This window comes from Passer domesticus, chromosome 4 (assembly GCF_036417665.1).
Source record: "Passer domesticus isolate bPasDom1 chromosome 4, bPasDom1.hap1, whole genome shotgun sequence".
In the NCBI taxonomy this organism is placed as follows: Eukaryota; Metazoa; Chordata; class Aves; order Passeriformes; family Passeridae; genus Passer; species Passer domesticus.
This window is the reverse complement of record NC_087477.1, coordinates 39,173,592-39,190,257: the sequence shown is the minus strand read 5'-3', so window position 1 is coordinate 39,190,257 and position 16,666 is coordinate 39,173,592. Positions and strand designations below refer to the sequence as shown.

Below are 16,666 nucleotides of genomic sequence, written 5' to 3'. Positions count from 1 at the left end.
TCCTATCTTTGCACATACACAGAGAACATAGAAAGGTATTTCAGGTTTTTTATTAGCATTAGTTTGGAAATCACAGCATGAGTGAATTTCCTGAATTTCCCAAAACTGTAATGTTACATTGAATTGATCTGTTAGGTTTTCCTTGTCAGCAGAATTCTACCTGTATTGCAGGTTTTCAGATTCAGAGTCCTTAAGTAAATTCATGTAGAAAGAGGATTGTTTTGATTGAAATTTGGTAATATCCAAGTGATTATGCAAAGTCAGTAGGAAATAGCCTTTCTGCACTCCTAGAGTGTAGCACATGAAACCTGGACCTCGTCCATGCAAGAGGTGTGTTACACAAAGGCCCAGAACATGCACAGATGGGCTGCTAAACCTGTAGGAGCAGCCTGCTGGTTAATAAGCCAATAGAAGAGATTTTAGGCTTCAGCAGGATCCTAAACCTAAGGGTTCGGTCGAATAAATGGGAAAAATACAATGAATCGTGATCAGCTGAGAGCACCATCAGGCTGTGACACAGAGGTGCCCGCAAGCTTTCCCAGACAGTCACTGGCCAAGTTAAATGAGTGCCAGTAGCCAGAGGGGACAGGCATGCAAGAGGTGCCAAGGATATGTACAAACCCCAGAGCACCTGAGTTAGGGGGTGCTGTGTCACATGCAGGGACTGTTACCACAGGCCCTTTCTGGTAACCCCTTGCAGTCACCACCCCCATCGCTCACAGGGTGCCTTAGACTGCCCAAGTGTTGGGGTATATGAAAAGAGGGAAATCAGTAAAATATTTACAAAAGATGGAAAACAGCTGTAATAGACTAGTAAGTTTTTGTTAAATAGGAAAATACTGTCCCATAAGTCACATAAAAGTATTGATGATGACTTCCATGGCACTGTAAACTTGAAGTAGTATCCCTTTTTAGTAATACAGCCTGAGTGGCAATATTTCAGTCTAATCCACCATATTTCAGGCTAATCCACTTGCCTCATCAGAATCTAGGCCTGCTAGACCTTGACCACCTCTATCAGATTTTCCAGAATATCCTTCTCCTGTAAAGTATATATGATATTATGACCCAAAGAGTTGTTGCAATGAGGTTTTGAGTCAGATGCTCTGCATGGGATTGACTATCTTGCATCTTCCACTTAAAAGGGAAGTAGTTTGCAAACACTTGGTGTCCAATGTATACCAGGATTGAGTTCATTCCTGAAAGGAAGCACAGGTTATACTATCTGAAAGAGCAGGTATGGGCTTGCTTCAGAGCAAGCAGGCAGAGGTGTGCCAGGCTTATAAAAGAGAGTGGCACAACAACAGCTAATGTCATTTGCTCCAAAGATGCTACACACTGTTTTCAAACACAGTGTCAGGGTTCTCTCCCCCAAAACATTTATTAAAAGAAATGCAAATAACCTCTGTGCTAAACTGAAAATACAACCACATCAGTATGCTGCAATTATATTAATAAGGAGAATAATAACAGTTACTGTTTTCAGGGTGGACGAGTGCCAACCAATCTGGTCAGATCTGCTGCCTTTACAAACAAATGCTGACTGCCCGTCAAAGCTCTGGGGTTTCTGGTAGGAGGTATGATATCCTGCTGTCACCCTGCCTATTTTCCTACCCAGACAACAGGGACCAAAGCTGCTGAAAGGTCCCCTCTGCTGTGGCTTTGCATTCTCCACTCATGTTTGCTGTGTGCCCCATGTGGTTAAAACCACAGTGGGATATTTGGGAAACACGCTTATCTAAAATCACAGAGACACAACCTACACAGCTGCCCAGGGGATTTAGTCTTCCACATCTTCAGAAGTGGTATTACTCTGCTGACAGGCCTTTGAGTTTCCCATTAGGTTACACAAGTCTCAGCAGTCCCTTCCAAAACCAACTTTGAACAACTGTGGTATTTTGCTTGGTACTATGCAGCTGTTCACTGAGACCTTGACTTGATACCAGACTCAGAACAGTCATTAGGCAATAGCAGCTTTTAGCCCTCATTTAAAGAATTTATTGTCCCTCTCTCCTAAATATCTGGTCTTAAGTGTCCCAGTTCTATGCAAAGGTTCCACTCAACTTAATAATTTTGGAATCCTTCAGGTTACCTCAGTCTAAATCCCTACTTTCTTACAGACAATGGAAGCAAAGAAAACAAAAGGATAGTATCAGTGCAGAAAGAATCATAAGGAATCTGTCTCCTGATGTGTTTTACTGACCTGGGTATAAAAGTGGAGCACCTGACCACCATTTCTTGACATCCACAAGGTAATATATCAGCGATAAGAGGATGAAGGCAAAGCAGCTCATGGTTGTCACATATGATATTGACCTACAAACATTTTCAGTAGAAAAATATTTAGAGAACTATGTGATACAGATCTCAATGTAGAAAAGGTAAAACATTCTCTGAGCTAAAGTAGTAATTTTGACAAAATCACACGAAATGTTCCATCTCTTTGCTTACCATAAGTTCTTGTTTATGGGAATAAACCCTTCTTCTTTAGAACATTTTGTCAAGATAGCAGAAATAACTCCCTGAAATAGAAAGTCAGTAAAGTTTATATAACCACTGCAGCATTTCAGAAATATTTGCATTGCATTAAAATACATGTGTTTGAAAGAGCTACATAAGTATCAGACTTACCAGTACTATGCCCCATATGATGAACCGACTCATAATTTGTTTGGGCTGATCTTTGTAGAACAAAGTAATTTTTCCTGCCTTATTAAAAAATACAAAAAAATAATTAATGCCCATTAGTGTAACCACATTTCAAGAGCCAGATATATTTTCCACCAGCTATATTTTTACTTGTGCTAAGACAGAGACCACAAATGGGATTTCTATCAGCCAAGTGGCTGAAAGGCTCAAAATGAGGACTTTGTAAAGAATGGACACACAAGGAGAAAATATGTAAATGCAACCCAATCAGCAGTAGAGGTGCATCTTTTCTTGCTTTCTTACTATGTTAACTGAGGAAGGGGACAAGTATCTTTATTAAGTCAACTCAACATAAGTTGAGCTCCCTCTCCCTTGGTAAGGAACAACACCAGAGCCAGTCCCAAGAGCTTCTCCACAGCATCCCTGTCCTGCCCAGAGCACAAGCTTCTTTTCATAGAGCACTAAGCAACATGTCCTGATAATTCACTCCTCAGTGTCACACTTCTGTTCCAAGCTCTGCCTCACGGATAGTCCAAATCAATTTTTACCCCGTGCTACATGTGGTAACATTCCTTCCCAGGACAGGAGTTCCAGTTTGGTTCACAGCTGCTGCACCATCAGAGAAGCCAGCAGTGCATCAAAACTGCATCAAAACGCGCAGCAGTTTAAACAGCTGTGAGCTTTTGGTGTTGGTAACACCAGTGTGAAGGTGAGCACACAGCATCTGTGCAAGATAGCTATCACTGCAGGACAAGCAGAAAATCAGCCAGGGGGAGCAAGTACACCTGCAACTTTTGAAACCCTTACAATGAAGCTGTGAAGTTTGTGTGTCTCAGCCTTATTTTCCAACATACAGAGCCAGCCTACTCCCAGCATAAGCCCAGCCTTGAAACACCAGGTGGCTATTTTGCAAGCTTCTTGTGTCCATCCCTTACAAAAACTGAGAAGAAGTCTCAGTGTATCTAATGCAAGCTACTGCCATGTTAGCTTCCATTCTCTGGCACTCACCTCCGGCTAAGTCATCATGAAAGCATTGCTCTGAAAAAGGTTTTGTTAGAACCAGTCTCTGCCTTAAGTAAAGAAACCCAGTTGCCTCCCCACTTCCAAGTTTCCTTCAAATCTTCCCATTATAGCATGCAGCCAGAAAGAAAACGAGGTACCTGCAGTCCCAGAAATGCCATAACAATGCTATTTATGGTCCCCAGGATCCCTTCAGGATCATATGGCATCGTTGATTGGTAAATCACCTTAGAGAGAAAATAGCTGTTACAGAGCACCCAAGCAACCAAACTCCTTTCTTTTAAATCCCCCTGCACGTATCATTCCCAAGCCACTCCTGACATACTGCAAACCAAAAACTACTTACACCTGAGGAGGGATGCTGATACATATGCTTTTCTCCAAGAAGCAAACGGTCAATGTAACCAGCTGCTCCTCCAGTGCAGTTGGGATACTTTCCAAAGTCCCCAATGCCCCCAGGCCCAAGATAGCCCCTAGGACAGAGGCAGAGAGCACAAAGTGTTGTTACAGTCCAGCTGCACAGCAACTGGCCCACTGACCCAGCACACTGAATGTTTTCCCAGGCTAGAGGCACACGTTGATGGCAATGCAGCAATCATATACTGCTGCACACAGACCTCAGGGAGATTTTAATCCTCTTCTTTAAACAGAAAGGAAGAGTGACATCACCTGTATAACACCTGGTACTTTAGTACCAAAGTAAAGAATGTTTTTTCATATGATGGATGCTTCTTTTAACACTGCTGGTCTGAAAGGTCTTCCCTTCATTCTTTCTCTGGGGCTAATAAAATGTACCTTCTACTCAGTAGAAGAGAACCAACCTGATACCCCACATTTAAGTTGTCTGAGTGCACAGTCTTACCTGGGACAATCTGGCACTGGTAACAAGAAGGTCAGGCAGAGCCAAATAGTTTCTAATACCAGAATAAAAATCCACTGTGGCCAGTAGGGGAGAATATCCTGCAGAGCGGGGAATCGTCCTTCCTGCATGAGATGGAGGGAGGGGGTGTTAGCTGGCAAGTAAAGACCATGCCCTTGGGGACAACCTGTACTTCCTGGCAGGCAGTCTTGTACCCCAGATACAAGAGGGAGATGTCATTACAAAACTGGGTTCTACCAACAGACCTTTCATTTTCACAAGCAATTCCAGACAGTTACTTGGGGCAGGGGGGAGAAACAAACCGAAACAAAAGCCCTTAATGTTTTTTAACTTGGAAAATGTCAAAAGGAATTTTGATTCATGCGTAGAACAAAAGCCTTTTGGGAAAACAGACCCTAGAAAGGCCAAAACCCAGTATTACTTTCCCCTGCTGTGAAAATCCTTGCCAAAACTAACTGGACAAAATGCAGACTACAGGATTCAGCTGAGAGGTGCCTGTCCCTGGGCTTCCTTGGCAGCAGAAAAGTCATCAAAAGTGTCTTGGAGTGCCTGTTTTTAAGCACCATCTGAATGGATTGTTGAAATCCTCAAATATAGTAAAGCTAGATGTGACAAAATGCAGACTGTGACACTGAAGGGTGCACAAACCCAACAGTGACCCCTGCCAGGTCACACTGCACTACACATCCAGTAAGATGTTACTTGTTTTCTTGTTGTTTCTCATGTGTTCTTTTTGTCTAAACAAGAGCACAGGCTCCCAAACCCTGCTCCAGTATCAGTTCAGTTGTCATCTCCCCACATAACTCACCCAGGTCCCACTATCAGCTCTTGTAAACAGGAGCTCAAGAGCAGCAACCACCAGGTATGTGAATCCCAGCCTCTGGAGCACCCCTGGAATACGCAGATTATCCCAGGACACTGGAAGACATGCAAGCAATGTGGAAGAGGAGGAGACACAGGCTCTGTTGTAAATACAAAAGTGATCCTTCTTCAGGGAGAGCTGAGATCCACTGCACCTGCAGGTACAAGGGACACCTCCACTCTGCCATCCCAATTTTCTGTACATCAAAGTCCTGGGAAAGTCACTAAGACAATCAACAGTGGTTGGCACAAGAGTCTAACAGAGAGAATTGCATCAGTGCAGAACTGAACAGCACTCCACAAGATACCATCCAGCTGTTGACAAAGTTTTTGCAACAGCCCAGCCAAGGAGGCAGGAACAAGTTACGGAAATGCAAGGAAGAAAGCAAGTTCCACTCACAAGGTCCAAGGCAGTAATTGGGATTCACAACTATGATTCCCAGCAGGATTAGCACAAAACTCCTCCAGATGATTTTTCTAAGCACCTTCCACTTGGAACTTCCCCATCTCAGCATGGAGCCCAGTGCCAATGCTATTGATGTCCCCATGATGAACACAAACCTGGAGAACAGAGCAGATGGGAAATAGAGCTGACAGATGTCTCATAACATGTATGAGTAATAGCAAACACTAAAGCTGGCAGAGCGGCCTGCATTGGTCCAACAGAGATGCATGCACTGAGTGAAACTGGGTGATTTTATTTCCTCTGAATTTCCAGGCTACTGAGCTTGCACTATGGGACACTTCTACCTTTTTCAGTGGTCAGTTGAGGTAGGGTTGTAATTGCAGTCTGCTCTTTTTCCAGCAATTCATATGCTACCAAAAAATTCCATTACCCAAAATAAAATTAGCATCTTCAGAACAGTCAAACACCAGCTTTAAATCTATGATTCAAATTCAGAACTGACCCACTCCTCTCCTCTAGCTTAGGTTCACAGTCCAAGTCCAGCTCCTTACTCCAACAGAAAGCACAGCTGGTGTAGAGAAGCATGTTAGGGGCAGATGGGGTAATTGCTTCCCCATAAGAAGAACTATTAGCTTAATCCAAAATTTATAGGGCTCCTTTATCTACAGATACACACCAGTCCAGCTTTGAATCTTGCCAGACTGGCAGCTTTTAACACAGTGGCATGGCATTGAGCTTCTCAGGGATACTGCACTTCCACTGCCAGGGTAGCCCTGGGCCTTGTGTGTGGGAAGAAGGAGGATGTGGGCTCCAAAACCACTTAGCTCTTCTACTGGTTCATAAGGGTTATGTTGTTATTTGTATGGGCAGATTTCTATTAACTGTTTAACACAAATTCATCCCTCCAAATACATTTCCTCATGGAGGTAAGGTGCACACAAAGTTCCACTTGCAATGTTTAATATAAAGAATCACTTGATACAAAAACTGTTCTTCAGGAAAACTTACCACGGAAACACCAGATCTGCCACTGTTAATCCTACAGAGAAATGCAAAGGAGCATGTTATTTACCTTGAACCCTCCTCAAATTTAACACTATTACTGCCGATTTTATAGAGGAGTTGCAGGCTGCTATGATTATTATGTCTAGCAATTATTATGTCTCAAAATCTAAAACATGTTATAAACAAAACCTACAAAGAGCTAATCATCTTGCTTCACTGCATTTGCCACTCTTCAAGAATAGAGTCAGAACTGATTGCTGTGCCTTGGGAAAGATTTCAGGAATGGGATCCTACTATTCTCCACTAGGGCATTACAATGCTTCACTTCATCCCCCTCAGCTTACCAATCAAGGCACTTTGTTTTTACAGCACTGAGCAACTGTCTCACTCATATGAATTGCACTGCTAATATCTAGATCTTTTTCCCCACTGCTAAATCATCTTCAGTTAGTATATGTCGTCTCAGTGTGCAAGAGTTGTTTCGGTAATGTACTCTTTTAAGTGAAAACATTTGTCATCAGCTTGACTGTGGTCATTAAGCAACACAGGAAAGTTAAAGATAGGACCCTGCATCACAAAAGAAATGGTTACACACAGACTGTGATGTGAAACCATCCTGTCACTGCATGGTGAGGAGGACCGTACTCTGCTTTGCCCATTTAACCAACAGGCAGATTCCCTGCTGAGGCAAACCAGGCAAACCAGAACAGCATCCAAGCCTTTGGCTGAGTAACAGCTCGCTGCAGCAGCTGCAACACCAACCATTTCTAGATACTGCTGCAGTTAAAATGCAGAGCAACTGTCTCAATTGTACTTTACCATTCCAGCTCTCGTGTTTGAAGAACCAGTATTTTCCTCCTCCATAGTTAACAAACACCATAATTACAAGAGAGAGCCTAAAAATGACAACAAAACCACAAAGTATCACATGTCGATGAAATGCATATTTATGAACACAAAGTTAATGATCACTACTCCCACTAATGCATTTCTAACTCTTGAGATTTGATTTATTTTATTTTTAAAGCAAGATTTCCAAGGTTTCCAGCTTTACCAACCAGTAAGCCATGTTTCAAAAATCATAGGTGGTGGTGAACCAAAGCAAGCCCCTTTGCATTGCATTTCCACACTGAACACATGGCTCTTCTGCCCCCTCTGCCACAACTTTGACATTTCCTCAAATTAGATCAATTACAAAGTATTTTGGAAAATCTGAGAATGAAAATCTTGATGAACTTCCAAGTGAAACAGACCACCTTGAACTGTCTATCTGCTACATATTGCCATGCACTGTCAAATCCCCCCTGGAAAAGTCTCATTCCCCTTGGAAGAGCTGCTTTTGAGCACGCTCTTACGCTCACCCTCGGAAGGTGTCGAGGGAGCGCAGGCGCTGCCGAGAGCCCGCGCTCCACGACTGCGGGGCAGGATCACAGTTCATGGACTCTGCTGTGCTCGGCGATCCAAGCTCCTTCAGGAACAAACCAGACACATGAAGACAAAGTCAGCAGCTGCACCAGCTGACTAGGGAACAAAGGATAGTAAACTGCAAACTTTCACACACACTCTGTCTTTATTCTCCCTGTCTTTCTTCTGTCTGCTTCTAACCTCTTCCTGGCTTCACCACATTGCAATAATGCTTGCACATGCTCCAGACTCTACCTCTGACCAGGCAGAAAGAAGAATGCCTGTGCTTGAGACTCATCAGAGCTGGGTCTCCCCCAAATCAGCCAGAGACCTGCCAACACTCTGAGTACTGCTTTACAAAAGAGCTGAGCAGATCGAGTTGCTAACTCTCAAACGGGACCCCCCCCTGCCCATCAGCACTTGTCTGACAGCACAGAGAGACTGTTTCAAGATTGCAGTAGAGCTCTGCTTCCAAGTATTTTAATTCCAGACAGGTTTGGACCTCTTAGATATGAAGCCCAGACTGTGATGAACTATCTACATTCTACTACAAAATGAGGATCCCACAGAAATACTGGTTCTAGGGGTGCCAGAGAAATTCTGACTTCTTTTTTTTTGGCTAAAATTCCTGCTGTGCTGGAAGAGCAATGAAGGCTGTGATTTCCCTTACACAGACTATGTTAGAAGGGGACAGTATTTTCACCAACACATTTTTTTCAAGGAATTAAAGAGGGCACGAAGCTGTATGTTCAAAACTTGCAAGAGCTTTACAGGGAATCCACTGCACTTGCATGGAAACCAAGTCTAGCACTCTCCATTGACATAAAATTGTCTATCTGACATCGATACAAGATTTGCTAAGGGGAACACACACAAGGGGAAGATGATTAGTAATAAACAAGTCCCCAGATGTCCAGGTATTGTGTGTTTCTCAGAGATGCAAACACTACAGAATGCAAACTAAAGATACTGTGGTCACTCACGGAGTTAATCATACGATCAGTCGCTCTGGGATTCAGTTTCTTGTAAACCCAGTTTCTGACTGGATCAATTCTGAAAATGAGTAACAGTTAAAACACAAAACAAAGCCAAAAGTACTTTGTAGTTAATTTCACCTCAATAGCAGCTATTTAGCAGAATAAAACAGAAGTTTTGACAGTTCCTATTTCTGTTTTTACAGCTCTCATAGGTAACACTGAGATTCAGCCAGCTCCTAGGATCTCAGTTTAGTCCAGCTCTGGAAATACACTGACACAAGCTCATATTTGGGGGTTTTATTCTTGGATTGCTTACGGGCAAGGACAACTTACAGTAAAGGGTAGAAGGCTGCATTTGTTATGTGCACTTTGTTCCCACTGCCTTGGATTACTGATCCAGAGCTAGACAAGGAACAAGGGACATCAGGGTGCAGCAGGGTGTTTGTGAGCTTACAGTGAACATCAGCTGCTCTGCACGCAAACTACCAAGGCTGCAAGATATCCCTCGAGTGAAATCGCATTACTCTGCATTTCTTGCCACATGTGCCACAACGTGCACATGGCACATGATAACAGGATCTGATCTGCAAGCAGGGCTACAAGTGGGACTCCAAAGTATTACCACACCGAGATGTGTGGTCTTAAACTGGCACATGCAAGGAGGAAGTTCACTTACTTCATTAGAAGGCGCCCAGCAATCAGGAGAGCAAGGATCCCCATGTAAACCAGGAAAGCAAAGAGAATAGCTACATGAAAAGAGAAGAACACACCTCTATAAATGATCTAACAAAACCATTCAGCAACCTGGCCTTGGCCAACTGTGACACAAACACGACACAAAGCCCAACTCCCTGATCATCATCCCACCTTCTCCATGCAATATACATCCCAGAGGAAAATGAAAAACCACAGCAAAACCTCCAAACTACCCCACACAAAAGCAGGTTAGTTTCAAAGTGCAGCTCAGTGACTCCACATTTTGGCATAAATAAAGCAAAATAAAACTGCATTGCATCACAAGACACTAGTGAGAGAAGAGCTGATGTGCTGTGATATGTTCTGAAGAAGGAAGTGGAGATTTAGAAATAGCCTCAACATGAAGAAGATAGGGGAAAGGGCAATACACCTAGTTAGCAAGCATGGAGAATTTTTCTTTACAGTTAGGAAACTGGAAGAACTGAAGAATAATATAATAGAAAAGAACAGACATAGACAAGAGTTTGAAAACGTCCTGGATAAGAGATGAACAAAAATCAAGAAAGTCAGGTTCTAAATTAAAAGTGCAACAACAAACAAAAATCCAAACAAACACCATGTGAGTTGTTCCCTATTTTGTGAAGAGAAGATAGATGGAAGAAGAGGGAGGATTCTGTGTATAAAGAAAAACATGCAGGGAAACAGGAAGTAATATTTTCCTCCAGACACATACCCACTGATTATTCTGTACTAATGCCTGCTGCAAAAATGTTGTGGGCAAACAGGATATCATGTGAAGAGGCCTGATCCTGGTCAGGGCCTCAAGACAGGTGTATAAAACATAAAGAGGCAAGGATGTCGAGAAGGAAGAGAAGCAAGCCCATGACAACTCTCCAGCACAGGCTTCTCAGGAAACTGGTTCTGCTGGGAGACATGTGGGTTGTAGAATGAAAGGGAAAAAGACAGTTCTACATACGGAGGTAGCTGTTGATAGGGCCTTCATTGATGACTAGGTCACAAGAAACAGTTTGGGTGCTTGTACTTAGGGTCTTTACCACAAGGGAATAATTGCCAAACTCTCCAAAATGATACTGAACCCTGCAAATGATAAAGGAAACAAAACTTGGTGAGCCACCCCCAGTACATGCAGGTACCACTGCAGCACTCAGGGGGGGCTGTCAGCCTGAATGCTTTAGGAAAGGCAAGCCAAAAACTTGGACCAACACTGTGTTCCAACACAGAACTTGCCTCTTCCAAACATTACCCTCCCCTAGCCCAGCACCAATTTTTTACCACACATGCACTGCCATCATTTTTCTTCTTGAACTAGAGACTCCCTGCAAGAGAAAGCAGGTGCTTGCACATGCTGCCTTAATGAACACCGTTTGTGCTCCTGCTTGCACCTAGATCCTGTCAGCACAATTCCAAAGTACACCACTGTTACAGCAGAGGGGGGAAGACTGAGCTCCAGGTCTAAACCATTGGGAGCAAGGAGGCGATGAGCAGTCAGTGAAGAGGCACATGGCTCCAAGGCGAAAAAAACCAAAAACCAACAACAAACCAAACCAACACAAATAGAGGATAGAGCTATCCATGTACTCCCTGGGGCTGGGCCACCTACTTGCAGAGCTCTCTGTCACCCACAGAGCTGTTGAGCAGCAGGGTGAGTGGATGCTGCGTATCAACCATTACCGATGCCGTGCCTGGTTTGCTCAGGCTCTCGTTGCTTGGTGGGACAAACGCCAGGAGCTGATACAAGCACTGTGGAAGAAGAGGGTGAAGGGAGCTCATTAGTGCCAAAGGAGAGTGAAAGGGGGTTCTGCCTTGCATGGTGGCAAAGACAAGGAAAGATGCCACGGGGCTGGAGCATCTCCTGCTGCGGGAATTCCCTGCGTGCTGCTCGAAGGTAAAGCCGAAGCGAAGCGACCTGACGAAGCCACGGGGAGACGCCGAGCAGCCCCGCCGCTGGCCGGGCTGTCAGAAGCGGAGGCCGGGGGGTGACCCCCGCCCAGCACAGCCCCTCACCTGGTGGCAGGAGCCGGAGCGGGCGGCGAGGTTCAGGCCCGGGGCGGGCAGCTCGTTGCGGACGAGCAGCAGCGCCTGGTCCATCCTGCCCGACCGCCGCCGCTCCGCCGCCGCCGCCGCCCCGCCGCGGGGCCCGGGCGCGCCCTGCCCGTCGGGCTGCGAGAGGCCGGGCGCCATCAGCAGCGCGCCCAGCGCCGCCGCCACCGCGGCCACCAGCCCCGCCGCCGCCGCCATCGCGCCGCGCTCCGCCCCGGGGCGGGGCCGCCGCCGCCACGGCCGCGCTTCCCGGTGTTTTCCGGGGTCGGGCGTCCCTGCCCGCGCCGCCCGCGGCTCGGGCCCGCCTGCGCGGAACCGCGGGAGGATGCGCAGCGCGGCGAGCGTCGAGCTTGCGGCCGCCTTTGACACGTCCCGCTGCCACGCGTGGCCTCTCATCGGAGGCTGCGGGCTCCGGACCGCGGTGCCTGCGGGAAGGCTGGGCAGCCGGCGCTGAAAAAACCGTACAGGCGTTCGTCCACCGGGGAAGAGGGTTCTGCTTAGCCTCCGTCTTTCACGGAGGATGCGGAAGGCACGGCCATGGAAAAGAAACCGCATTTCGTTAGGAGGGAGTTTCTTCCCAGAGAGGTGCCATCCGTCTCGCTGGCGTTACTGCTTGCGGCCGTCCTGCTCCTTAATGCCCTTCTCTACCTGTACCTCAACAAGTTTTCCAGCTCTCTGGGACGAGTCGAAACGGACTCTGGCCTCTGTCCTTTTGGGCATTTCAAATTCGGAGCGGTGAAGAACTGTTCCCCGTGGCTTTCCTGCGAGGCCATAAATAGGGAAGTCAGGAAACTCAAGTGTGTTGGTGAAGGTGCTGTGAAAAAGGTGAGTTTGGATTTTCTTTCTTCTCTCCTCTGGATAAAGAGCTTTCACAGTTTGCTGGCTCATTAATGCCAGCACTGCTGTTATGATTCTCCTCTCAGCAGCTCAGCACTGTAGGCATCCGGGACCATATGGCTACTGATAAGGCGAGCACAACAGGTATGAGAGCACAACCTGGGCCAGCTCTCTGACACCAAACGACATCCAGCTACACAAGCAAAATCACAGATTGGTACAATCATGGCAGAGTAAGACTGGCTATTTGGGTGATAGAAAATAACTTAATGTCCATTCCAAAGAAAACTTAGGAAATCGTGATATAACTGTGGCATCGGAAAGGGCTTGCTGTGACAGGTACACCGCTCTACCTAAAGCTGATTCTGCCTGGTGACTGTAGTTTGCAGTTGTCACAGGAAGAGGTCAGCAGCAGCTGACAGCCGTTCATCGAAGAAGGCTCTCCACGTGTCTTATGTGTTTCTTGTGTGTTCTCAGGTCTTCCTTTCTGAGTGGAAGGAAAAGAAAGTGGTCCTTTCACAGCTCACCAACTCAGAGCTGAAGGAGGACTTTCTCCATGGACTGAAGATGCTGAAAGCCCTCCAGAGCAAGCATGTTGTCCGGCTGCTTGGCTACTGTGAGCAGCAGTTCACAATCCTCACCGAGTACCATCCTCTTGGTTCACTGAGAGGCCTGAATGAAACTCTCCACCTTCCCAAGTACAAGGGCATGAACACCTGGCATCGCAGGCTGATGCTTGCTATAGACTACGTGAGTGTCATTCGGTACCTGCACAGCAGCCCCCTGGGCACCTTAGTGATGTGTGACTCCAATGACCTGGACAAGGTTCTCTCCCAGTACCTCCTGACAAGTGACTTTCATGTTCTGGTGAATGATTTGGACGCTTTGCCTCTCGTAAACAGGAGTGCTGGCAGGCTGGTGAAGTGTGGTCACAGGGAGCTCCGGGGTGAGTTTGTAGCTCCTGAGCAGCGTTGGCCCTATGGAGAAGATGTGCCATTCGAAGATGACCTCATGCCTCCCTATGATGAGAAAACAGACATCTGGAAAATCCCAGATGTCTCTAATTTTTTCTTGGGCCATGTAGAAGGAAGTGACATTGTACGACTGCATCTGTTTGACATCCATGCAGCGTGTAAGAAGAAGGACCCGGCAGAACGGCCCTCTGCCCAAGAGGTCTTAGACACCTACAGGAAAGTTTTAACTCTGCTTATTCGGGAGGCAGCCATGCCTGGTACTAGAGAAATGTTATAGTGAATCACGAGGCAAACAACATATTGATGTTTTAAGTTGATGTCCTTCCTATTTATGTACTTGCCTGATGGGCAAAATCTCTGTCCCCAAAACTGAGAACAAAAGAACAGCTGAACTTGTACCTCTTGATTAAAAGAAAAAAAATCCCCCCAATCCAAGACCTGTGCAAGCTTTCCATTGGCATGTTCAATCTACCATTGGAAGACGAGAAGGGAGAGAAAGGAAGTTGTGTGGGTGCAGGGGAAATTTTTTCCTTAAGAAATGATCAATTTTCTTTTGCAACATTTACACCAAAAAAATCTTAAAAATTAGAGAAAAACAGCTAAAAAAATATTGGTCTACCTTAACTTGTTGGTGGGGACTGGAGAGCAGAGACTATGGCATGCCCCCCATAAGCTTTGTGCTGATTGCTGTGGCTTTGGCCTATATTGTATCCACAAAGCCCTCACCTACTTTCCCACGTAGTAAAAGCAGTGGTCACTCAGAAAGGAGTACCCCATTTCACTTCAGCTTTTGGTGAGCCCCAGTGCCAGAGCTGCAGGGGCAATCTCTCCCTGCTGGCTGGGGCACAGGTTGTTTTTGGAGCCAAATGTCCATTGCTCTGTGGGCCCTGTACCCTACACCAGCAAGCGTGTGGCCGCTTTTGGGAAGCAAGAAGATGATGCAGATTCTGAAGAGTCTGCTTACAGACACAGGTTCTTGGTTTTCAAGCCTTTGTCCTGTGGTATTCCCAGATGGGCTCTTTAGAGCCATTCTTTAGAAATGAAGCTGTCGAATGCAAGTCTCTCACGCCTCTGTAATCCACAGAAATACTGAACACTTTGGAAGAGAGCTGAAGCGTGTTCTCTTTTTTTTCATTCACTTAGCCTGGCTTAGTGTCTTTATGATTTGATGGAAAGGAGAATAACAAGGAACTGAAAGAGAATATGACTTCCACAGCAGTGAGCATTAAACACAAGCTTTGGAAAAGAAAATTCCTATATTCAGAGCATACAACTCTATTGGGCCTGAATTCAAAGTCCACTAAGCATAGAGGAAGGCCACTAAAAAGTAGCCATGTTTGGTGTGTTAGGAAAAAGCTTGAGGTAACCTACATGGATGTACCAACAGCTAGAGAGGAAGAGCAATGATGCCTTAATCCAGCAATAGGCTGTGTCTGATGGGACTGGGATCCAGGATGTAGTTCTCTTGGTGAAAAAACAGGAATAATATGAATGAGAAACATGGACTCCACCACTGTCCACCTGAAGACTTTCTGTGCTGTGGACTGTATCTTTGAAAGGCCTAAGAGACAACTTCCATGTTGTGACCTGAGATGTGATTTGTAAGCAGAGAAGTACACTGTCCTTTTTGCTCCTTTTTGAAGAGTTTGGTTCTGTTCTTGTCTGTGCTGCTATTCCTCTTCACATAAACCAGCCATGTTCTGACTGCATTGAGATCAGGAAGTCATTTCATAATGTATAATGTTCAAATCGTGGTATCAGAATTTTATTATAAATGGGAAAAATTTTCTGCAAATTAGTAAATTCATTCCTGATATCATACAATGCTACTAGGAGCCCTTTAAAAGCTGCTGATTATACCTTTCCTTTCCCCCTGGGCAGTCTGTTCTCTTAAATTAGACTTTTGCTATTTTTCACTTATACGTTCCTTCCTTGCTGCTTTCCTACACAGATTGTCAGGAGACAAAGCTCAGAAATCAAGTTCTCCAAAAGACAGCAATGATTGTGGATGCTTTGGGTTTGTTTTGGACTTTGACTCAAAACACCTAAAAGAAGCACGGGGAAGAGAAATGCTCTGTTGCAAATGCATCATCCAGCCCATGAACTCTTGACTTATTATTATTAGGGTGAGAGTTCTACAGTTCCAGTATGGATACAGGATGTGCAGCAGTTGGAAAAGTCTGTTGTTACAGCTCCTTGAAGCCAGGGATAAGGCTTTAAAGGGCCAAGATTCAAATCTTCTGCGTGTTTCCCCTATGATAATTTATTACCTTTTGTTAGCCATCATGTGCACTTGAAAGGGAAATCATTATCTGATGGCTGTAAATAACCATTCCATGAAGGGTTTTTAGGAGTGTAGCAAGGACAGACAAGAACCTGACAAGCATCTTGTGCTGGTCTCTCTTGGTTAAGACAAGCTTCTGCTGGGATTCTTGCCCTCTTGTGTACTGTTGCACCTTGCAAACAGCCATATTAATTTCACAGAGTGAAAAAAATGTGGGAAAATTCTGGTTCGGAATAATTATTTTGCCATGGAGATGATTCCCTGTTCCTGGATGAAATAGTTACAATTTTTTTAAGAAAAGGTGTCTCCCTAAACATGCACCTTGAGCAGTGGCTTTTACATGTCTCTTTCCCATTACCTCTCCTTCAGCTTGTGTGTTGTCCAGCATTGTATTTCAGCAGGAATAAATCAGATTTGTTCTGAATACAACATTATGGAGCTGCAATTTCTTTTTTGGGATGTTGTTTCTGTCTGTGAGGAAACACTAGATGGCAGCATGAAGGTCAGTTTAGAGTTAGTTATTAGCAGCTGCCTCTGAAGCCCAGACATAGGCAGAATCTGGCCTTGCAGCCAGTATTTTCCTGGCAAACTTCCCTTAAAGATAAATCCCTT

The 16,666-nt window shown here is 45.2% G+C and overlaps 2 protein-coding genes across 2 annotated transcripts; one reads left to right on the top strand and one right to left on the bottom strand.

Moving 5' to 3' along the window:
* Positions 1-35: 35 nt before the first annotated feature.
* HGSNAT (heparan-alpha-glucosaminide N-acetyltransferase) lies at positions 36-12,368 on the bottom strand. The gene is made up of 17 exons (XM_064417226.1): positions 11,924-12,368; positions 11,520-11,659; positions 10,875-10,996; positions 9,879-9,948; positions 9,209-9,278; positions 8,183-8,289; positions 7,641-7,717; positions 6,825-6,855; positions 5,811-5,971; positions 5,358-5,467; positions 4,532-4,653; positions 4,016-4,142; positions 3,810-3,896; positions 2,632-2,709; positions 2,452-2,522; positions 2,204-2,316; positions 36-1,199 (listed from the first exon to the last, which is right to left on the bottom strand). Exons 1-17 carry the CDS (start codon positions 12,353-12,355, stop codon positions 1,018-1,020), a joined length of 2,100 nt encoding a protein of 699 aa, XP_064273296.1. The 5' UTR covers positions 12,356-12,368; the 3' UTR covers positions 36-1,017.
* On the top strand, positions 12,215-16,499 carry POMK (protein O-mannose kinase). Its single transcript, XM_064417236.1, has 2 exons — positions 12,215-12,784; positions 13,274-16,499. Exons 1-2 carry the CDS (start codon positions 12,497-12,499, stop codon positions 14,045-14,047), a joined length of 1,062 nt encoding a protein of 353 aa, XP_064273306.1. The 5' UTR covers positions 12,215-12,496; the 3' UTR covers positions 14,048-16,499.
* The last annotated feature ends 167 nt before the right edge of the window (positions 16,500-16,666 follow it).